This window comes from Poecilia mexicana, unplaced genomic scaffold (genome assembly GCF_051168715.1).
Source record: "Poecilia mexicana isolate PSO_F unplaced genomic scaffold, ASM5116871v1 scaffold_11, whole genome shotgun sequence".
In the NCBI taxonomy this organism is placed as follows: domain Eukaryota; kingdom Metazoa; phylum Chordata; class Actinopteri; order Cyprinodontiformes; family Poeciliidae; genus Poecilia; species Poecilia mexicana.
Window position 1 is genome coordinate 27641995 of NW_028263380.1, and position 21765 is coordinate 27663759.

General features: G+C 49.4%; 3 protein-coding genes across 5 annotated transcripts; all 3 read right to left on the reverse strand.

Annotated features, from left to right (window-relative positions):
- Positions 1–933: 933 nt before the first annotated feature.
- LOC148156617 (uncharacterized) lies at positions 934–2526 on the reverse strand. Its single transcript, XM_088009927.1, has 3 exons — positions 2434–2526; positions 1481–2338; positions 934–1235 (listed from the first exon to the last, which is right to left on the reverse strand). The coding sequence occupies exons 1-3, from the start codon at positions 2524–2526 to the stop codon at positions 1089–1091; spliced, it is 1098 nt and encodes a 365-aa protein (XP_087866053.1). The 3' UTR covers positions 934–1088.
- On the reverse strand, positions 2296–6531 carry LOC106905116 (XK-related protein 8-like). Its single transcript, XM_014969732.2, has 3 exons — positions 4108–6531; positions 3710–3906; positions 2296–3444 (listed from the first exon to the last, which is right to left on the reverse strand). The coding sequence occupies exons 1-3, from the start codon at positions 4527–4529 to the stop codon at positions 2573–2575; spliced, it is 1491 nt and encodes a 496-aa protein (XP_014825218.2). The 5' UTR covers positions 4530–6531; the 3' UTR covers positions 2296–2572.
- A 131-nt stretch (positions 6532–6662) lies between these two features.
- Positions 6663–20595, reverse strand: eya3 (EYA transcriptional coactivator and phosphatase 3). Of its 3 annotated transcripts, none has more exons than XM_088010570.1 (19): positions 20215–20595; positions 18123–18217; positions 17784–17833; positions 17619–17728; positions 17411–17491; positions 16036–16087; positions 15390–15487; positions 15167–15304; positions 14501–14586; positions 13799–13982; positions 13562–13698; positions 13281–13364; positions 13122–13211; positions 12214–12272; positions 11968–12131; positions 10095–10209; positions 9897–10018; positions 9706–9806; positions 6663–7876 (listed from the first exon to the last, which is right to left on the reverse strand). In XM_088010570.1, the coding sequence occupies exons 2-19, from the start codon at positions 18144–18146 to the stop codon at positions 7796–7798; spliced, it is 1776 nt and encodes a 591-aa protein (XP_087866696.1). In that variant the 5' UTR covers positions 18147–18217; positions 20215–20595; the 3' UTR covers positions 6663–7795. The 3 variants fall into 3 exon arrangements, with proteins under 3 accessions (XP_087866696.1, XP_087866697.1, XP_087866698.1); XM_088010571.1 differs by having other exon boundaries at positions 18123–18220; XM_088010572.1 differs by having other exon boundaries at positions 17619–17713; positions 20215–20594.
- Between the last annotated feature and the right edge of the window lie 1170 nt (positions 20596–21765).

The following is a 21765-nucleotide window of genomic DNA, read 5'->3' on the forward strand; positions in this document are numbered from 1 at the left end:
ATTTCTCTCCAGAAGACTTTGAGTCATTTTTAGGAGCAAATTGATGAAGGAGCTAATTGGTGGTTGTTCCCATCGCAAGCTGAAACCAAATGTCTGCCGAAAATGTATCCAAAAAACCTAAACCTGACACCAGACCGGACACAGAGCCACAGAACCACTTACCGGATCACAGAGTCCGACCAGAGGTAGGTGTCATTCATTGTTCCATTTATGAAGCTAGCAGCCGCACAACTGGCTTCGACTAACTCTGTCCTCTTCCTCCGTTTGCTCCTCCTCATCTTCATTGTGATTTCTACGTTCCCATTGATTTCAACGAGCTCCGGTTCAAATGGCTTAATAACGTTACCCATCTATCTTACCGTATTTGGCTGTGATGAATGACGTGCTCAGTCAGACAGCGCATGTCATTTACCCAGAATGCATTGCAGCATAAACAACATGGCCACAGTTGTGTGACAATATTTTGTTTAAATTAATTTTTTTTTAAACTACTCAGCAGCCACTATTTTTACTGTATTTTTTTTATCTAATAAATATTTATGAATTAAAGTTTGCTGCAACTAATCATGGATCCTTTCTGAAGGCATTAAAAGCAGAAATGATGGAGCCTGTCTAACATCCAGAGGAAAGTCGATCGTGTTTGGCCGTTTGGAGACGTGCAGCAGCTTTCAGATGTATGAATCCCTGACTCCTTCATGGAGGACACGACAGTTATCCAGCCAAGTGGTAATAATAATAATAATAATAATAATAATAATCCATTTTATTCATAAAGCCCTTTATATCTCCACTTAAAGGGCTTTATGAATAAAGGTTAATTACAAAGAGTTTGATTACCGTTTCTAAATGTTGATGGGAGAGAATGCTGCAGTCGGATGGATGAAGAACCCTTTAGAAAAAAATGTTCAAGATTTCTCAGAGACTAAAGCAATATCAATCAATCAAATCAAATTTTATTTGTATGGCACACTTCAGCAACAAGGCAGTTCAAAATGCTTTACGTCATAACAGAGGCGCAAAAAGTGGGTATGCAACGCATAGGGGCGCAGCACCAGAGGGGGCGCCAAAACCCCGTCTGGAGGGGGCGATTATGTTTTCCCATACACTTCAGCTCTCGAACATAACGAGGTCAATGTAGTCGCTTTTTCACTCCGACGCTCCTTCCCTCGGGGGGGGGGGGGGGGGGGGGACGATTTATGTTTTCGCATCCACCTGAATAATGTGTAGTTGCGCCACTGCGTGATAAAAATAGAAAGTAATAAAACGGTTACATTTAGTCAAGTGGCATCGTTAAATGTTTCATTTATTCCGTTTCAAAAGCAGCTCCAACCAGCTGGTTTTAGTCTGGATTTACATGAACTCTGTGTTTCGGCTGTTTTTCAGCTTTCTGGAGGTTCATTCTTTTCTGCATCAGAACCAGAACCAGCAGGTTGATCCAGCAGCAGCAGATCTATAATCCGTTCAGTGATTTATAAATTACCAGCAGTTCAAAGTCTCTCAGAGAAGGACTGTAGAACCGGGTGGTGTAGAACCGGGTGGTGTAGAACCAGGCGGTGTAGAACCGGGTGGTGTAGAACCAGGCGGTGTAGAACCGGGCGGTGTAGAACCGGGTGCTGTAGAACCGGGTGGTGTAGAACCGGGTGCTGTAGAACCGGGTGCTGTAGAACCGGGTGGTGTAGAACCGGGTGCTGTAGAACCGGGTGGTGTAGAACCGGGTGCTGTAGAACCGGGTGGTGTAGAACCGGGTGCTGTAGAACCGGGTGCTGTAGAACCGGGTGGTGTAGAACCGGGTGCTGTAGAACCGGGTGGTGTAGAACCGGGTGGTGTAGAACCGGGTGCTGTAGAACCGGGTGGTGTAGAACCGGGTGCTGTAGAACCGGGTGCTGTAGAACCGGGTGGTGTAGAACCGGGTGGTGTAGAACCGGGTGCTGTAGAACCGGGTGGTGTAGAACCGGGTGCTGTAGAACCGGGTGCTGTAGAACCGGGTGGTGTAGAACCGGGTGCTGTAGAACCGGGTGGTGTAGAACCGGGTGGTGTAGAACCGGGTGCTGTAGAACCGGGTGCTGTAGAACCAGGTGGTGTAGAACCGGGTGGTGTAGAACCGGGTGCTGTAGAACCAGGTGGTATAGAACCGGGTGGTATAGAACCGGGTGCTGTAGAACCAGGTGGTGTAGAACCGGGTGGTGTAGAACCGGGTGCTGTAGAACCAGGTGGTGTAGAACCGGGTGGTGTAGAACCGGGTGCTGTAGAACCAGGTGGTATAGAACCGGGTGGTATAGAACCAGGTGGTGTAGAACCAGGTGGTGTAGAACCGGGTGGTGTCTCTACCCTCCTGGTTCTAGTCAGATCTCCAGCTGCAGCTTCTGGTCTCAGTCTGACCTGCTGCAGGAATCAGAGCCACTAAATCCTGGATGAGTTTCTCTGGTCTCAGACTTTCGTCCTCTGGGTCTGAATGTCCTGCAGCTGCTGGAAGGTCCACTGAGGAACCGGCTTCATGTGGCTCTGGAGGGTCAGGTCAGAGGTCATCACAATAGTTGCATCTTGAGTCAGAGATGAACTTTCCTTTCATCAGTCACCTGCAGCAGAAAACCTGCTGAGAATCCTCAAAGCCGTCAGCTTGTTTTATGTAGAAACTCTTGGCCAGTACCTCCATCCTCCTGTTGCTGCAAGGCGGTTCGCTGGGATCAGATTCAAGGTTTTTAAAACATTTACTAAAGCCAGGCAACAAATAGAAGAGATAGAAGATGATTTTCATAAAGATGAGTTGTTTTTGTTTCTTCACACACATCCACTTATCTCTCTTCTCTTCTTTCTCCTCCTCTTTGTCTTCTTCCAGCTTATTTTCCTCCACATCTGGATGGAGGCCATAAAAATAAATCACCTTCCAAAACAATCCAATTAAATAAAAAACGGGCACACTTCCAGCAAAAACTGCAATGTTCAAAGATGAGATCTCTAAGTGAAGCGGATTTGAGCTAATTCCCCAGTACCACAACCCACAGAGGACCCAGATGTCCACCAGCATGTAGAGGTGGTAGAACAGCATCAGTTTGCTGGTCCTCCTCTTCACCACGCCGCTGAACCAGCTGAAGTACCAGATCAGGGCCACAGTGCCTCGGAACAGCCACTTCTCAACGGTAGACTTCCTGAAGACTGAGTCTTCTTGTTTTGTCTCGATGTAAGAAGCAACAAAGAACAGGGGCAGCCAGGAGCAGACGAAGTGGGTGAAGATGAAGCAGGGCTCCACGGAGGCGAAGAGGGCGAGGGCAACAAGGCGACTCAACACCAGGAGCAGCTTCCAGAGGAAGAAGATCGCGAACCGCATCACTGTCGTACAAGAGCAGCACCAGCACTGGTTGGTCTCACTGAGGCAGGACATGACTGACTTGTAGTACTTGGCCTCAGTGAAGATGATGCTCACAAATGAGACCAGGATCTTACGCACTGAGGAGAAACAGAGACGATACATTCAGAAAGGAGATGAAGCTAATGGTACGACACCAAGAACCCAACGGTCAACAATCTGTTGGCATCAGAACATGAAGGTCTGATAGTCACTGAAAAAACTTGAGACTGACAAAAGTATTGACATTTACTGAAAATTATTCAATAAAAGCCATATATTGCTTTTGAAACATGGCTCAGTGAAATAATTTAAAGAATAAATGAATGAAACAGCTTCTAGATCTTCAGCTCTGAGGATCTGTACCTGTGAGGACAGTCGGTGTCCAGCCATCGTCACTCAGGGCGATGCTGAGCATGAGGACGACCTGAGGAGCGCTCTCCGAGTACGCCTCAAAGATCCCCAGAATTCTCTGATCCTGTTTACGGTGCTTTATTATTTTCTTCAGTTTCTCGGACTGAAAGCGAACGTTTTCCATTGAAGCCGTTGCAATGGCTGCATGCCTGGAACAGAAACAGCGACACTGAGGTAAGGACATGCCGATGTTTAGGTCAGAACAGGAGCAAGCCTGGTTTAATGTCCTCAGACCAGGAAACTTTAAACATTTCTGTCTAAAAACATTACAATTAAATCAAATGAAGGCAACTTAAAACAGGTTTTGACTAAAAAACTGAGGAACCCAGTCCTGCTTGCATTGGACCCACCTGGTGTAGATTCCTAAATGGAAGATGTGCAGAAATCCAAGGTTGGGATACAGAATCCTCTCCAGGTTGGTCATCATGGCAAACTCATCACCCTTGTACCAGAGCCAGCTGAAAGTGTGTGTGAGCACGGCCGAGCCCACGAGCAGAATCAGCAGAACAGCGAAGTGCCCATACTCCCTATTCAAGCCAAACATCACCAGAGTCTTGAAGTCCAAAACGATGTCAAGAAGAAACAATAGGAGACCCAGAAGATCGAGGAAGAATGACCAAATGCTCTTGGGCTTTCCCATGCAACTCTTAATAAAACTCCATCCATTAGGGGAGGAAGACTTTTCGTCTTGGTCTGGACTCTCCTCACTATGGGAAGGAGGCCTGTCATCTGAAAGCTCCTCAATAGACAAAGAAGGCCTGGCCTCCGCCATTGCAGCAGCTGAAATACCAGAACAACTGACAGTAAAAGGTGAGGTTTCTGCAGAAACTCCACCCACTCCTGGTCCAACCTGTCAGACTGGAGGCCGCCTCCTTTCAGGCCTACAGGAGGTTTAACTCTGCTGCTCACCTGAACCCTCTGCAGCAAATGTTCTGCTCTGGTCTCTTCCTGTCTCTACCGACCCGCTAAGCCAACCAATCCCACAAAGTGGGGATGAAACCTGATCTGTTTTTCCTAAAGTAGCGGTGGAATCCAGCTCGATCAGTCATGTCTGAACTTGAGTAAACCATGATAAAACCTCCTCATCTAAAAAAATATTTAGTCTAAAGGGAAATTAAGCCAACTTTCTTCAGAGGTGTGTAGTTGCTGTGGGCAGGAAGCATCTCCTGTAGAGGTCAGTGTTACAGTGAGTATTAGGAAGCCTCTGAAGAATGGAGAGCATTCTCACAGTTATCTATTATTCTTCATTTTCTGAAGAATCCTTTCTTTGATCAGCATGTTGATCTTTTTGAAGTCAGCAGTTCTGATGCTGCAGAAGAGATTAGTCTCCACACCAGACTGATAGAAGATCTGAAGCACCACATGGAACTGCTTTCATAATACTCTGCTTTGGTTCTGGCAACGCTTGAAGTTCATCTATTTAGTTTGCCAGAGATCTCAGGTTATGATCGATGGAGAAGGTTTAACTTCCTTCTCTCTGCATGAACATCTCAACTCTTCTGATATTATCGTAGTCGATGATACCACATGTGAAAACACCTTGTTTCTATGTTTGCACATCATAACTGTCTAAAAATAGAAAAACAAAAATCCTCTTAGCTGCACGGCATCCAGCACCAGATGAGGTAATCACGTGAAAAAACCTCTAAAAGAGACAATTTATGTATTTTAGTTCCATTTTATAGCACAATCAAGTATTTATGTCACTGCTCACTTGTCTTAACTTTGATATTTATTTTAACGACTGTGTTGTGTTTTATATATTGTTCAGTTCCTAGTGCTCGATATTTTTATAGTCTGGTCAGCTTAAAAACTACTGTTGGGTGATGTCATCAGGAAACGCGTTCTGCCTTTACTAACTTAAACTGGATTAACTAGTTTTTGTGAACAGCCCTAGAACTCCCCCTGGTGGTTGTTTTGAGACAATGTTTGGATGAGAATGCGGACGGATCCAAGATGGCGGAACGTAACGCCTGAGAGTTCCTGAATTAAACTGATATCAACGTTGATGCGTTGCTGTTTTGGACAAGATTTGTCCGTAAGTATTGGTTAATGAGGAAACTTATAATTATCTCTTTGTTTTGTGTAACGGTGGTGTGATAATTATAATTGTTGCCTTCAGTTTTAGATGGTCAAAGAGAAGACAGAGGCCATGCTTCAATAAATCAGCAACAAGAAAGAAGCATCGTTATCTTTCTGGTAAAAGTAGAAAGAGGCACAGCATGACACACAGCTCTACATCGCCATGACTCCTGCTGACCTTCGACCAATTAATGAAGCTTTTAACTGAGCTTTAGATGTAAAGTCATGAAGGAGAATTTCCTTCAATAAATCAGAACCAAACTGGAGAGAAAATCTGGAAATGGATCAGAATCGGTTTCATAAACCAGATTAAAATATTTAATCTCTAGCTGGATGGACGAATCCTTCAGAATCGCTGGGTCAGCAGGGATCAGAACCGGGAGTTCTGCCCATGTCAGCCGGGTTCTGGAGCGCAGGCGTCCGTCCCACCAGAACCATCAGCTGGACTCAGTAGGACCTCAAGGAACCGTTCTGATTCAGGCTGATTTGTTTTGATGAACAATATTCAGTTTTTATAGAAATCTCTAAATTTTTTCAGGACCTTTGCTGCGTTCAGGAACTGTGGGAATTGTTACATTTTCTCCAGGAATTTCCTAGATTAACTCAGACTTCAGTTCTCTGCATGCCGGGTCCAGATTTTGCCTCCATTACTGGGTTTTATTCAGACCCTTTTCTGAAGCTTCAGTATTTTGCTCCAGAATGAACCAATGAAACCAGCTGGACGGTTTTTATCGACGTCGGTCGTAAATTTCTCTCCTGAATCAGGAGTTCGGACCTGAAGCACCATGAGCTGAATGTGTGGAAATCAGAAACTTGAGCCAGAAAAGGTTTAAAATGTATTTACAGTCCCGGACGGTTCAGGACCGGAGCGGTCCGAGTTTCCAGAACCACATTCCGGTTCTGCTCGGCTCCGAAGTGAGATGAACAGAAAGAAACGCCGAGGAGGAAACGGACCAGCAGGTCCATCAGAACCGCTGCTTCTTCAGAACTGATGTACGACTTGAACCGAGCCGGGTCAGAACCGGGCCTGAGGTCAGAACCAGGACCGAGTTCAGAACCGGGCCTGGTCAGACTGGTTTCCATGGATTTCAGGAGATTTCCTGCCAACCTGCAGGTTCTGACCAAAATGTCTCAAAGTTCTCCACAACCGGAGGTTCTGTCGCGATTTCCTGCCGCAGTTTTCCGCAGTAACCTGACCTGTGATTGTCGCAGCAACTAAGCGACGCTCCTGACCAAAGGAGCGTCTGGTGAGATGAAACGAAACACGGAGAGACTTTATCCGAGCCGTGTTTGGGTCGGCGCCGGACGGAGAGCTTCCGGGTCTCAGTGCAGGCAGAACAGGAAAATGAAGAAGCGTCTGAATGGAAAAATAACACTTTGATACGAAGAAGCTGCAGATACACGAGCGACGCTTAAAGGCACAGGACATAAATACGCCGAGTCACCAAACACACCGGGTCCACATTCCTCACGGTCCAATCAGAACATTCGCTCCGCTTCCTGTTCGTGTCTGAAGGACAAATCTGTCTGGTTCGGTCCGGTCTGCAGCAGGTGGAGCTCAGTTGCCGGTTCTGGTTGCCATGGTGAAGTTCTGATAAAGTTCTGCTGTGCTGAGGGAAAGCGACGATGGAATCCAGACCTTCACAGGGATCTTTTGTTCCGGTTCTTTGGGATTAAAGACGACCTGAGTGTTCATCGTCTCGGTTTGGATCGGGTGGGAGCATGCAGGACCGGATCACAGAGCACAGCGGTCCAGAAGCAGAACTTTCTGGGTCCAGACTAAAACACATTGAACCGAACGGACGTCTCCAGGACTGGAAGTCCTCTGCAGGACGTCCAGATGGAGACGGGGGAAGTGAAGCGTGAGTCAGTCTGAGCGGCGGTGAGTTTAGCTGCCATACAGGGCGGGGCGGACTCAGACTCCGCCCCCAAACATGGCCGCCAGGCGCAGGATGTCTACAGGAAGTCCAGCTCCAGCGCCTGGTGGAGGGAGACGAGGTCGCCGTGGGTGGAGATCCTCCAGAAAGGCATGTTGTGCTGCAGGAGGAGACGCCATGTTAGCTCAGAGATTAGCTTGCACTGTTTAATTATTGCTGTTTTGTTTGTTTATTCTGGACATTTAAAATGTCTTCCAGTACCAGGGTTAAATATTCCTTAGAGGTTAACATTTTATAATCTCATATATAAATATACAGAGATCCTCGCTGCTTCGCGGATTTTTTTTGTGTGGCATTTTTCTCACAATGCATTGTGTTCTGCGTCCTGATTGGCTAAAATATACGTAATACAGATTGGCCATTCAGGAAATGGAAACTGAAACTTTGAATACCTGCTGGAAAAAACAGTGGCTGGAGGCTCTGCAGCAGATCCAGCTGTGAATCTCGCAGCTTGGAGGAGTCGCTTTATGACACGACTCCGGATCACATTAATGCTGTGATTGATACAAGCAGACATCCGCTGACCTGAAAACAGGTTTTGTTCTTTGGTTTCAATGTAGAGTATTTAATTATACTCTGTAATAGTTGTAAAAAACTAAAGGTAACTACTTCGCGAATTTCACTTATCGCGGGTTATTTTCGGAACGCAGCCCAGGCAAAAACCAAGGGATCGCTGTACACACGTAAACTTCCACTATTATTATTATTATTGGTTACTGTAGTCATTTCTGGGACAACTGATCATTCAGTAAAGTTTGTTATTACAGGATTAAGCAGTGAAACTGCGCCTCCTGCTGACAAAACTGGTAACTACACTGTAACCTGGAGCCATTAAATTTGACATGTCATACAAAATCCACTTTTTTATCCCATAAATGTTGTTTTTGTACGTTGAGTGTCCAGGAATGCTGCATAAATGTCTTTCTATTCTCTCTGGGTTATATTTTTCAGTCTGTTCATTTTTCTCTCTTGCCTGTAACCTGTCCTTGTCTATGACGTCACCACTTGCTGTGGAAATGCTGAACAAGGTCATGACTTCCAGCTAATCAGTTCTGAGAATCGGCCATTTTTTTTCCTGGCGGTGATTTTGTATCCGAGTTCAGTTCTGCTGCAGTTGCAGGTAAGCGAGTCGAACCGCTCAGAAATGCGTGTATTAACGCTCAGGAGTCTCACATCGCCGCGGCATCAGAGCCTCTTCTGGTTAATGTCGGTTTTCTCGGGAACGTTCCCACATCAGAGGGGAACGTCCGTTTTTGGAGACCTGAAGGACGAGCGTTTCAGGAACCTCCGCCAGGATATCAGGAGGGATTTTCTGGAAGACTTGGTCTGACTGAGGGTCGGTTCCTTCCCTATGGAGGCGAGGGACACAGCGAAGCGCTAAGCTGCTAATAAAAGGGCCAGCAAAGCTGATTGTAGACATGAATGCTGTGTGTCGGTAGAGACGTCCTGGCCGGTGGTCAGCATTGAGCCTCCTGTTAGCGCTGTGTGCTAGCTGCTAGCTGCCTCCTGGAGGATTCAACTGCTCTGCATGCTTTGGATATAATTATTAGTTTTTGCTGTTTTTGTCCCGGGGAACAAAAATGATCCAATTCGGTGACGCTCCGTTAGCTAACTCCTTCATTATGTCCAGGCTTCGTTTAATGCATTCATATTGTGGTAGCATTCATATTTGAAGAGTCATCTGACATGCATGGACTGTAGTTAAACTACGCTCCATGTTGTAGGGAGCTGGTGTGGATGCAGAGGGAGTAAATCCAGTAACACCATCTGCTGCTGCTGTTTTCTATGGATTTACTGGAGGTCAAAGGTTAAATAAAGCGGCTGCAGGGAGACGGATGGTTAATGAAACATAGAGAAAAACAATTGGTTCCTTTTCCATCACTATCCGGACCTGGAAATTGTCTCCAGAACATCTCCAGAACCTCGTACCTGCTTTGCTGCGAACTCCTCGTCTCGGCCGTCTCCGATCACCACATAGGTCACCTTCTTCCCAAAGCGAGAGACGATCCTCTCAAAGCAGCTCTCCTTCCCTGGGAGGAGAGGAGACCATGAGGCTGGGCAGGTCTGGACCGGGTCTGGACCGGGTCTGGACCGGGTCCACCATGCCGGGTCATACCCACCGATCTTTGTGGCGCTGTAGATGTTCTCAATGGGGAAGACGTCTCCCAGGCCGTACAGCAGAACCTTGGCCAGCGCTGGGACCAGCTGGGTTGTGGTCACCAACACGTTCATGCACTTCCCTCTGCAGAACAGAAAAACAACATGAGCGGGATGGGAAGACCGGAACCGGGTCTGGGTCGAGCGGATCTGGGTCGGACCTGGACTGGATGAGCAGCAGGGACTTGAGAGCGGTGGTGAGCCAGGAGTCTGTGACGTTCTCGATCTCAGACTGCAGCCGCAGCAGCAGCTCCCTCTTTATGGGGTTCAAGAGACCTGCAGCGAGACGACAGCACCGGGTCCAGATTCTGGTTCCAGGCCCGGCTTCACAACCAAGCCTGAAGTAGCTCTTAGTGACGTCAATTCATGAAAAATCTCAGGCCTGCAGAGAGCTGCTAACACGGCTAACCGTTCAGATCCTCAGAGTCTGAACAGTCAACCTAGCAACACACCTAGCAACGGGGTCAACCACACCTAGCAACACACCTAGCAATGGGGTCAACCACACCTAGCAACACACCTAGCAACGGGGTCAACCGCACCTAGCAACACACCTAGCAACACACCTAGCAATGGGGTCAACCGCACCTAGCAACACACCTAGCAACGGGGTCAACCACACCTAGCAACACACCTAGCAACACACCTAGCAATGGGGTCAACCGCACCTAGCAACACACCTAGCAATGGGGTCAACCACACCTAGCAACACACCTAGCAACGGGGTCAACCGCACCTAGCAACACACCTAGCAACGGGGTCAACCACACCTAGCAACACACCTAGCAACGGGGTCAACCACACCTAGCAACGAGGTCAACCACACCTAGCAACGGGGTCAACCACACCTAGCAACACACCTAGCAACGGGGTCAACCACACCTAGCAACACACCTAGCAACACACCTAGCAACGGGGTCAACCACACCTAGCAACACACACAGCAACGGGGTCAACCACACCTAGCAACACACCTAGCAACACACCTAGCAACGGGGTCAACCACACCTAGCAACACACCTAGCAAAGGGGTCAACCGCACCTAGCAACACACCTAGCAATGGGGTCAACCACACCTAGCAACACACCTAGCAACGGGGTCAACCACACCTAGCAACACACCTAGCAAAGGGGTCAACCGCACCTAGCAACACACCTAGCAACGGGGTCAACCACACCTAGCAACACACCTAGCAACGGGGTCAACCACACCTAGCAACACACCTAGCAATGGGGTCAACCACACCTAGCAACACACCTAGCAAAGGGGTCAACCGCACCTAGCAACACACCTAGCAATGGGGTCAACCACACCTAGCAACACACCTAGTAACGGGGTCAACCACACCTAGCAACACACCTAGCAAAGGGGTCAACCGCACCTAGCAACACACCTAGCAACGGGGTCAACCACACCTAGCAACACACCTAGCAATGGGGTCAACCACACCTAGCAACACACCTAGCAATGGGGTCAACCACACCTAGCAACGAGGTCAACCACACCTAGCAACGGGGTCAACCACACCTAGCAACACACCTAGCAACACACCTAGCAACGGGGTCAACCACACCTAGCAACACACCTAGCAACGGGGTCAACCACACCTAGCAACGGGGTCAACCACACCTAGCAACACACCTAGCAATGGGGTCAACCACACCTAGCAACGGGGTCAACCACACCTAGCAACGGGGTCAACCACACCTAGCAACGGGGTCAACCACACCTAGCAACACACCTAGCAACGAGGTCAACCACACCTAGCAACGGGGTCAACCACACCTAGCAACGGGGTCAACCACACCTAGCAACGGGGTCAACCACACCTAGCAACGGGGTCAACCACACCTAGCAACACACCTAGCAACGAGGTCAACCACACCTAGCAACGGGGTCAACCACACCTAGCAACACACCTAGCAACGGGGTCAACCACAGTTTGTCGTCTCCTCTCTGAGCTCAGACTCGGTGGTGCGTTTTGTCTCCAGCGTTCCTGTGAACTCTGGAGCTGCTCTGCGGTCCAAACTCACCCCCCACGTTCCCTTTGTAGCTGCTGTAGATCTCTTTTAGGCGCCGGTACCGGAAGGCCAACTTCCGCATCCACTCCACACCCCCCTGGACCCCCGCGGCGGCCCCTGCCGCTCCACCGGCGCCACCCGAACCGTTGAAGCCGTCGGCCATGAAGTTGTAGTTACTGAGGAGGAAAAACACGGAGAGACTTCAGACGAGGGAAACCGGGCCAACAGTTCTGGTTCTGGGTGAGTGACTGAACCGACCTCAGGTCCTGGCCGTTGTCATCAGACGCCACGTCCTCGATATGGACCTGATCACATTCCTAGAAGAAACCCGGAGAAACATCATTTACATAAATAACACATCTGATCGGTTATCTGAGGTTCTGATCGGTTATCTGAGGTTCTGTTGGTTATCTGAGGTTCTGTTGGTTATCTGAGGTTCTGTTGGTTATCTGAGGTTCTGATGGTTATCTGAGGTTCTGATGGTTATCTGAGGTTCTGTTGGTTATCTGACGTTCTGATGGTTATCTGAGGTTCTGTTGGTTATCTGAGGTTCTGTTGGTTATCTGAGGTTCTGTTGGTTATCTGAGGTTCTGATCGGTTATCTGAGGTTCTGTTGGTTATCTGACGTTCTGATGGTTATCTGAGGTTCTGTTGGTTATCTGACGTTCTGATGGTTATCTGAGGTTCTGTTGGTTATCTGAGGTTCTGATCGGTTATCTGAGGTTCTGATGGTTATCTGAGGTTCTGATGGGTTATCTGAGGTTCTGATGGGTTATCTGAGGTTCTGATGGGTTATCTGAGGTTCTGATGGTTATCTGAGGTTCTGATCGGTTATCTGAGGTTCTGATCGGTTATCTGAGGTTCTGATCGGTTATCTGAGGTTCTGTTGATTATCTGAGGTTCTGTTGGTTATCTGAGGTTCTGATCGGTTATCTGAGGTTCTGATGGTTATCTGAGGTTCTGTTGATTATCTGAGGTTCTGTTGGTTATCTGAGGTTCTGATCGGTTATCTGAGGTTCTGATGGTTATCTGAGGTTCTGATGGTTATCTGAGGTTCTGATCGGTTATCTGAGGTTCTGTTGATTATCTGAGGTTCTGTTGGTTATCTGAGGTTCTGATGGTTATCTGAGGTTCTGTTGGTTATCTGAGGTTCTGTTGGACCGTACCTCCAGGTCGTTGAAGAACAGGTGAGTGTCGGCCAGCTCGAAGATCAGCTCCTCCATCTGTAGGCCGAGGTTCAGCATGGTCGCCGGGTCCTAAGCAACAAGAACTGTGTTAAAATCCTGGTTCTGGTCCGGAACCGGAGCTTCGGATCAGAACCTCACCTTGCCGAACTTCTGTGCGTATGTTCCGGTGAGCAGAGAGTGGAAGATGATGATGGTCTCATCCAGATCCCACAGGAAGACGCGCTGGAAGCAGCAGAGGTGAACAATGAGGCTCCGCCCCCTTCCAGCGGGTGAGCCGCAGCGGGTGAGCCGCAGCGGGTGAGCCGCAGCGGGTGAGCCGCAGCGGGTGAGCCGCAGCGGGTGAGCCGCAGCGGGTGAGCCGCAGCGGGTGAGCCGCAGCGGGTGAGCCGCAGCGGGTGAGCCGCAGCGGGTGAGCTTACCTCCAGGTCGCTGCTGGCGGGCGGCGAGCCGTCAGACTTTTTGGCCTTGGCTTTGGACTTTCCCACCGAGTTCCTGCGGCCGACCTCGTCCTGATCTCTGGCGCCCCCCGCTGGCGGGTTCTCAGGCGGTGACGCATCTGCAGCAGAACAGGTAAACAGATTGATGATACTGACCTGGCTCTGTCCAAACCGCCAGGGTTCTGACTGCAGCATCTGGGTCAGGAAGTTCTGCAGAACCTCCTGTGGGCGGTCCAGCTGAGGCGGCCTCTTCTGACTTCACTGCTGAATACCCCACGGCGCCGGCGCCGGTACCAGAGCCGTGCTCGTCAGCGCTGGGCGGCGTGGAGGACGTGTAGTTGGGAGGAAGGTGGTAGTACTGGGAGAACTGGTTCTGTCCCAGTGAGCTGTAGCTGCTGAACTCCTGGAGGAAGGAAGGAGGAAGAGGTTGACTGGAGAGACTGGACCGGGTCAGACACCAGAACCTGGTACCAGGTTACTAAATACATTAAAAAGAAACCACCATAATACTGATCACATGATCAATGAGCTGTTCCCTGATTGGTGGATGAAACCTGGAATGAACCGATGATTGACCTTTGACCCAGAGGTAAGTTTGGTTTGCAGCGCTGCTACTGTGAGACTCCATGAAAAAAAAGTTTGTTTTCAGAGTCACAGTTTAATTTAACTCTCACAATGAAACGTAATCTGGATGACATGAACTCTGACTCATTAGCCAACGTCTTCTCTGGCATTCAGGGACCAATTATTAAGTCTGTATTTTATTTTTGACTCGCTTTGTGACAGATATGCTAACTGGAAATAGCATTTTCTAATGGGAAATCTGGTTCTTGTCCCACAGAGAACCAGAACCCAACATGTTCTTGCAGGGATTCTGGTTCTGGACAGAAGCGACAGTCCAGATGCTCGTTTTGTCCTCACCTGCGGTCCGGCGGTGGTGGCGCCGCCGCTGACGGCGGCTGATGAGGGGATGTTTGAGTAAACGCTGGACGTGGTGAAGCTGGAGGCTGAAGGCAGAAACAGCATCATTACACCTCAGAGGGAGGGAGGGAGGGTGTGTGTGTGCATGCGTGTGTGTGCGTGTGTGTGTGTGCATGCGTGCGTGTGTGTGTGCATGCGTGTGTGTGCGCGTGCCTGTGTGTGTGTGTGTGCGTGCATGCCTGTGCGTGCGTGTGTGTGTGCGTGCGTGTGTGTGTGCGTGCGTGTGTGTGTGCATGCGTGTGTGTGCGTGTGTGTGTGTGTGCATGCGTGCGTGTGTGTGTGCATGCGTGTGTGTGCGCGTGCCTGTGTGTGTGTGTGTGCGTGCATGCCTGTGCGTGCGTGCGTGCGTGTGTGCGTGCGTGCATGCCTGTGCGTGCGTGCGTGCGTGTGTGTGTGCATGCCTGTGCGTGCGTGCGTGTGTGTGTGCGTGCATGCCTGTGCGTGTGTGTGTGTGTGTGCGTGCATGCCTGTGCGTGCGTGCGTGCGTGTGTGCGTGCGTGTGTGTGTGCGTGCATGCCTGTGCGTGCGTGTGTGTGTGCCTGCATGCCTGTGCGTGCGTGCGTGTGTGCATGCGTGCGTGCGTGTGTGTGTGTGTGTGCAGCTCGCCTTGGCTGGGGTAGGAGTAGTGCAGCTGGCCCGGCTGGGTGGAGGTGTAGGCTGTGCTGAAGCTGAGGAACCCCGTCTGGCCACCGGGGGGCGCCTCAGGCAGCCCTGTCTCCGTCTTCACACCTGGCCACAGCGCACCTGCAGGGGGCGCAGCAGGATGGGGTCAGAGCACGGCGGAGGCATAGAGAGGCATGATGCTGCGGGAGGTAGGGGCGGGGCTAACCAAAGGGCGGGAGGCCGTAAGTCTGACCGCTCTGAGGGAAGGAGGAGTAGACGGCGGACTGGAACGCCACCTGGCTGCTGAAGGATGTCACTGCAGGGCTGGAGCAGCATTGCCATGGCAACACAGAGAACAGCACAGTGAGATCAGCCTGAAGGAGTCAAACTGGAAGAGAGAGGTCTCCATGGCAACCAGCTGCAGGTGCCCCCTGCTGGACAGGAGCTCTGAAACCAAACTACACATTTCCCCCCAAGGGGGCGACCTCGAGTCTGAGGCTCTGGCCCAGCTGCGACCAGAACCGGACCAGAACCACCTGAGCAGAGATAAGCTGTGACTGATTAAAATGATTTAGTTATTTATCTAAAGTCTCCATCAAACATAAAACATTTTCTCAGAAGCTTCATTTTTACTTTATCAGTATTTATTTCAATCCTCTGCGATCATATCAGGATGAACTGATCGATATGGTCGATAACCGATATATTGACCTCTACTGTTTCAGTTAAACATCCCACAATCCTTTGCTGCATCACTGTCACATGACCAAGCAAACAACAGCAGATTCATTCATCCAGAAAGCAAACATTAGCATGAACTCTCAGGACTGAAGTGGGCCTCCAGAACCGGGCCGGTTCTGTCAGAATCTCACCTGGCCTCCTGGTAAACCTGCTGACTGTAGTTGGACTGAGCCGAGTTGCCATCTGGAAGACAGAATAGGTTCTGAGTGAATCCGGTCCAGACTAGGGGTTGCACCAATTAGTCGACTCGTCGATTCTTTTCTCTGCACTGACTTTTATCTGGGCCAGTCGACTAGTCGCAATCACATGACTAAACAGATTTTTCCCAGAAAATTAAAGAAGGTGGACTAGGTGAGTTCGTCAGAAAGCTCAAATTGTATAAAAATGTAAATAATTTAATAATTACAAACTGTAAATTACAACATAGGCTACCGCAATAGGGGCGTTGCGCGGCGCAGTGGTTAGCGCGGTGCCCCGCATACAGAGACCTTAGCCCGCGGTAATCAGGAGTCCGACTCCCGTCCTCCATTCGCTGGGCCCAGGCCTCTCTCCGCTCTCTCTGCCCCCCTACAGTCAGGTCGTTGTCAAATAAACTAGTGCCGAAAAAAATCCTTAAATATATATATATATATATAAAAAAGACTACCGCAGTAATGTGTTACAACGCGTCATGATGTCAGGCTTTTTTATCCATCCAACTGATCAGCATCACCCTGCGTATTGAAGCTTTTAACCTGGCAGCTTTACGCTCTTATAAAGATATGGTTTGACTACATCTGGAAACTAAGTCCAAGCTTCATCCTGAGGATCTGATAGAGGTGATCTCGGCCGCCGTCTGCATGTCGGTTCAGAGAGCCGCTGCTGAGTCAGCAGAGATCATGCTGCGCATCGGGCGGAGGAGCAGCAGGAGGAGCAGCAGGAGGAGCAGCAGGAGGAGGAGCAGCAGGAGGAGCAGCAGGAGGAGCAGCAGGAGGAGCAGCAGGAGGAGCAGCAGGAGGAGCAGCAGGAGGTTTCGTTAAATTCAACTGTAACCAAACGGGATCCGTTCATAATAAGTTTGGTTTGTGATGTTCCAAAAGCACATTGTGGTCAGTGTGATAATTTGACTCCTATACGAGTAACTATCCAGAGATCATCAGCATCAGCCGGTGTGTGGAAAAAAAAAAAAAAAAAAGTCATACCCGACTTTGTGCAACGAACTTTTCTCCCTGCTCACGAAGAATGATCTGTTTATTGCTCTTTAATTCTGCATAATAGACTTAGTAAAAGCAGGAGAAGGGGAGTGTGTGTGTGTGTGTGGGGGGGGGGGGTCCATATTTGCTGTGAAAATAGCTGATAAAGCCTCCAAGTAGTTGTGAAGGGTTTTTTGCGCTTACGTCACTATGACGTCACCGCGACTAGTCGACATCGACTCGACTATTATCATGATGTAGTCGACCTTAAAACATATGTAGTCGTTCAACCCCTAGTCCAGACACGCAAGCTTTCTCAGCGCCGGCGCCGTACCTGGATGGGAGAACGAGTCGACGGCGTCGCCGATCGGCCGGTCCGATTCTCCTCTGGCGCCGCTCGCCTGATCCTGCTCCCCTGCAGGGAAAACAAAACCATGCAGGCGTCTTTACACACTGCAGCAACATGCTAACTACAGCAGGCTCAGAGAAAACATCAAGAACATCCAGAGGACAGGAAGGAAAATGGTTCTGGTTCTGCTCACCTGGGTCCAGCCGGGCCGCAGACAGAGCGGAGAAGGAGCCGTCCTCCTCCGATGAAGCCAGAGCAGCAGCTGGAGTCCCGTCTGAGCTCAGACTCCTGAGAACAGAGAACCTTCATCTGAGTTACAGATTAATGCTAATCTGAGGAGAAATGATGATAATCCAACCTGAGCTCCGACTCCTGCTCCCCGTCGGCCTCCAGCTTCGCCTTCTTCGCCTGAACAAACCGAACAAGCCGAGTCCCAGCATTGGAAAGAAAACCTTTATTTTTACGATCTTTCAGATTAACTGGAGATTACAGATTATTTACTGCTGTCCAACTACTTTAAACCAGTTCTACGTGTTCAGATGGGAAATCGTCACGTCACATCTCCAGAATAAAAGCATGAATGAATCTTTGTGTCACCGGCTGCATTTCAAGCTGAACACCAAACAGTAAAACCAGATTTAGTCAGATTAGAGCTACGGTTGAAGGCTAACGCTATGCTAGCCGCGCTGCGACTCACCGGCAGCTCCTGCGGGTCGTCCATCTCTGCGGCGGGGTGCGCCACCACGTCTCCAGGCTCAGCTACGCTCTGCAGTCGGACCGCCGCTCTGGACCCTGCTTCACACAAACACCGGCGCTGTGAGGCGGCTCCGCTCCTCCTGCCCCATAAATACCCATCAGCCCCCCGCCCCGCCCGGCGCCACAGGAAGTGCGGCGCCTCGCTCTGATCTGCAGCACGAGACGTGCAGGTGAGGCACGTGTGGACGTGGCGTTGACCAGCGTCTCCATCACGGCGGTGACCTGTGGATTAGGGGAGCGGGCCGCCTTACACGAGGCCTAACCTACATTCAGGGAAAACATCTCCACCCAGCATTATGAGCCCAGGTGCAGCAACACTCGCCTGGCCGGATAAGATCTAACCTGGTTTTGTCCATCGGCCACAGCTGGAGGCGCCCAGCCGTTATCTCGCTGACATAATGCCGAGAGAGGCCCAAAGTGGGTCAGACGGCTAATTTAAAACCGCCAGACGTGTCGGCCAGCTCCTCGCCGAACACGTTCTGGGAGAGAAACGTGCCGCGTGAATCCGTCCGCTCAGCCGCAATAACTACTTACACAAGCTTTAGATAACTGGACCACTAAACTGTCACAACAGCAAGGAAAGGAGGCCAGAGCGGAAAAACCAACTAAAAAAAGATTCATCAAGTTCACCAGGGTTCAAGACAGCGAAGCAACCAGTTCAACAGAACCAGAACTGGACCAGGACCGGGTGACTGGGGAGAACTGATGCTTCCAAGTTTTAGAACCTCCTGGAACCAGGAAAAAAACTGGCAGAACATCTCCAACCTCCAAAACCCAACGCCAAGAAGGAAAGACATCAGCAATGAACTCAGAGAAAACTACTTCCTGTTTGAGATCAGGAACCGGATCAGGACAACTCCGGACGGACGGACGGACAGACTGATGCATCCATCCAGTCTAAATGTAACCCATCAGGAGTCAAACGGCCGCAGACAGACGGTACGGGTTGCTCTGTGCCAGCCCTGTGGTTCACAGTTCCAGCAGGTTCTGGTGTGGAAATGTTCTCCTCATGCATGTTTGGGTTCTCTCCAGGTACTCCGGCGTCCCTCCACCATCCAGTAACGTTGGTTTTTAGGGCAACTGGGCCCTGATCAGTGTCTCTGAATCGCTGTAATAAAAGCCCATGAAGGGTGGCGGCTGCATCTCACTAACTGCTGGGGGCGGCGGGTTCTGCTGCCCCAGATGGTTCCAGATGTTTGTGGAAATAATGTGGATGTGTTTCAAACTGTGTTCTGGTGAAAAACGTTTCAGAAGATCTGAGAAAAACAAGACTAATAATAAATAAATCAGCAGAGGTCATTAATGGTGGACTGAGGAGAGAAGCGGTGTTATCAGCTCAGGAAACAGAGAGCAGAACCGGTATCGGGTCCAGTCTGATGTGGGCCATAGTTGGTGGTTCTGACTGACTATTGGATTGGATCGGAACCAGGTCTCCGCAGAACCGGATGATGTAAGGGAATCTGACTCAGGTGTAGAGCAGGGATGGAGGCTCTGGACCCGGTTCTTCCCGAACCTGTTTAAGCCCGGAACCGGCTCTGTTTACCTGGCCGTAAACATCCTGCTGCTAGACCGCTGACTCCAGGAAATACACCCCACCGAGCACACAGTAAGGGTGCAGCCACGAACCCGGCTATTTCCTGGAAAGAAGCAACTCATCCCTGAGGAAACCGGACCGACACATAGATCTGGGGGCGGCACATAGATCTGGACCGGAACACCACTGACGGCGCCAGGAGTTAGTCTGCACCCAGCAACGGGAACGTTAGCCAGCTAAAGCTAACTTCCTTTCTGTCTCCTTCTGTCGGGTTAAGCTGCGCCGTTAGCGGCGGTCCGACTCTTCATTACTGGGAATAATTCAGACTGAACTACACAATGCTCCGGCGGAACCAGGGTAGGGAAGTTTTCTGCTCCAGGGATTAGTCGGTCCCACCAGGCATCGTGTGTCAGCTTCTGAACCCCGGAGCAGGAAACCGTCCCCCCTGGCTCCCAGGCAGCCCTCTGCCCGGACACCGCAGCCCGCAGCCCGGCCTTACCATGGAAGGGGATCCGGGAGCGCCTCGATCCACTCTCTCCCCGGGAATCCACGCAGGAAAGCTTTGTCTGTTGTTAGGGAGCACTATCTGGCAGGAAAGAGCTCCTACGGGATCCACAGCGCATGCGCAGAACGTTCACATCTCTGAGGTCGCTGACGGGATGAGGGCTGACAGGTGAGATGGAACAGGAGCGGGGTCAGAGGTCAAATCCTGCCAGAAGGAAGCAACTGGAAGCAACTGCTGCTGCTCATCAACCCGGGAAGACTTCCCAGATCTTCAGGAGACTCAAAGTAAAGAAAATGATCCTGAAAATGAATAAGAGAAACCAAACATGAGCAGTTTGAGATGTTTTACCGCTGGGATCAGGATCCTGTTGACGGATTTACAACCATGGGGCCCATGGGCCTTGAACCGATTTGGGGCCCATTAAAGAGAAGTTATTTTGCTGACACAGGAGGGTCATTCTCTGAATGAGAGCAGAACCGGTACCGGGTCTGTTAGCATAATGTGTCTCAGGTTTATCTCAAAGATTTTCACATAATGCAAACCACATTTTTTGAGAAAATCAATAAATGGAATATCCATGTGTCTTGCTAATGTAACATGCAAATATATTTGAAAAATTCTGTTTTGAAAAATGTTATGGGTTGTTGAAGCGTAGAGGTCAGCCAAATGAGCATGTCCCCACTGACCAACGTTCATTTTTCACTGTCTTTGCTTTTGCATAACACATCTGAATTATGTGAAAAACTGTCTTTAAACTTCAGGTATTTGGATTTTTAAAATAATGGATTTATGTGATAATAGTAGCCTTATTTTTAAGGCTCATGTTTGTTAGAAAAAATCAATTTGTTTTGAAACTAGCTCCCCAACATTTCTACACTTCAGCACAAAACATGAAAGTATCCACGTGCAGTAAACTGTAAATAGGGCATTTTAACTAAGCAAATCTGTATTTTTGTATAAAATATCCAGTTTTAGAAAGTTTTACCGTCATGTTTACAACATACTGTCTCTGCTAGCCTGAAATCAGTTATGACTCCTTGGATCTTGGTATAAAACTCTTTCAGTTACAGCTCCGTTTGACATTTTTTAGCTTCGGTAACCATAAATTTAGTTTTAGTTTTTAGAATATCTATTAATAACCCAAGAAACACAAACAGACATCTCATCAGCCCACATCACCAACAAATGCGTCACTTCTGTCTTGTTTTTCTGGGACACTCACCGTATTTTTGTCTGACGTCATTTCCGTCGGCAGCCTACGCCACTCCGTGTGACAAACGGTGCGGACCAACAAAATATGATGTAATAATGACTAAAACAGCCCAAGTTAATCTTTGTAGCTTAGTTATTCTCTATTTTTAAAAGCATTTAAAAGATGTAATAAACATGAGATAACTACAGATATAAACGGGATACTGCATTTTAATTTTGCTGAGATGAGGCTGAACATGCAGCTGTGGAGCCCCCTGGTGGCCAGGTGGAAGAAGCGCCTCTGAACTGAAGCGTGAACATGACGCCATCTGGCTGAACCATCGCCTGAACACT

Bases quoted from the DNA above. Each gene is read 5' to 3' on its own strand.
- LOC148156617 (XM_088009927.1), bottom strand. From the start codon at position 2,526: ATGACCTCTGACCTGACCCTCCAGAGCCACATGAAGCCGGTTCCTCAG. The intron at 2,339-2,433 runs GTCTGAGACCAG...AGATCTGACTAG, and splicing joins TTCAGACCCAGAGGACGAAA to AACCAGGAGGGTAGAGACAC. The intron at 1,236-1,480 runs GTAATTTATAAA...TTTATCACGCAG, and splicing joins TGAGAGACTTTGAACTGCTG to TGGCGCAACTACACATTATT.
- LOC106905116 (XM_014969732.2), bottom strand. From the start codon at position 4,529: ATGGCGGAGGCCAGGCCTTCTTTGTCTATTGAGGAGCTTTCAGATGAC. The intron at 3,907-4,107 runs GTGGGTCCAATG...TTTCTGTTCCAG, and splicing joins CATTTAGGAATCTACACCAG to GCATGCAGCCATTGCAACGG. The intron at 3,445-3,709 runs GTACAGATCCTC...GTTTCTCCTCAG, and splicing joins GACACCGACTGTCCTCACAG to TGCGTAAGATCCTGGTCTCA.
- eya3 (XM_088010570.1), bottom strand. From the start codon at position 18,146: ATGGACGACCCGCAGGAGCTGCCG. The intron at 10,210-11,967 runs GTGAGTTTGGAC...GTCTCGCTGCAG, and splicing joins CTACAAAGGGAACGTGGGGG to GTCTCTTGAACCCCATAAAG. The intron at 7,877-9,705 runs GTACGAGGTTCT...CTCCTCCTGCAG, and splicing joins AGGAGTTCGCAGCAAAGCAG to CACAACATGCCTTTCTGGAG.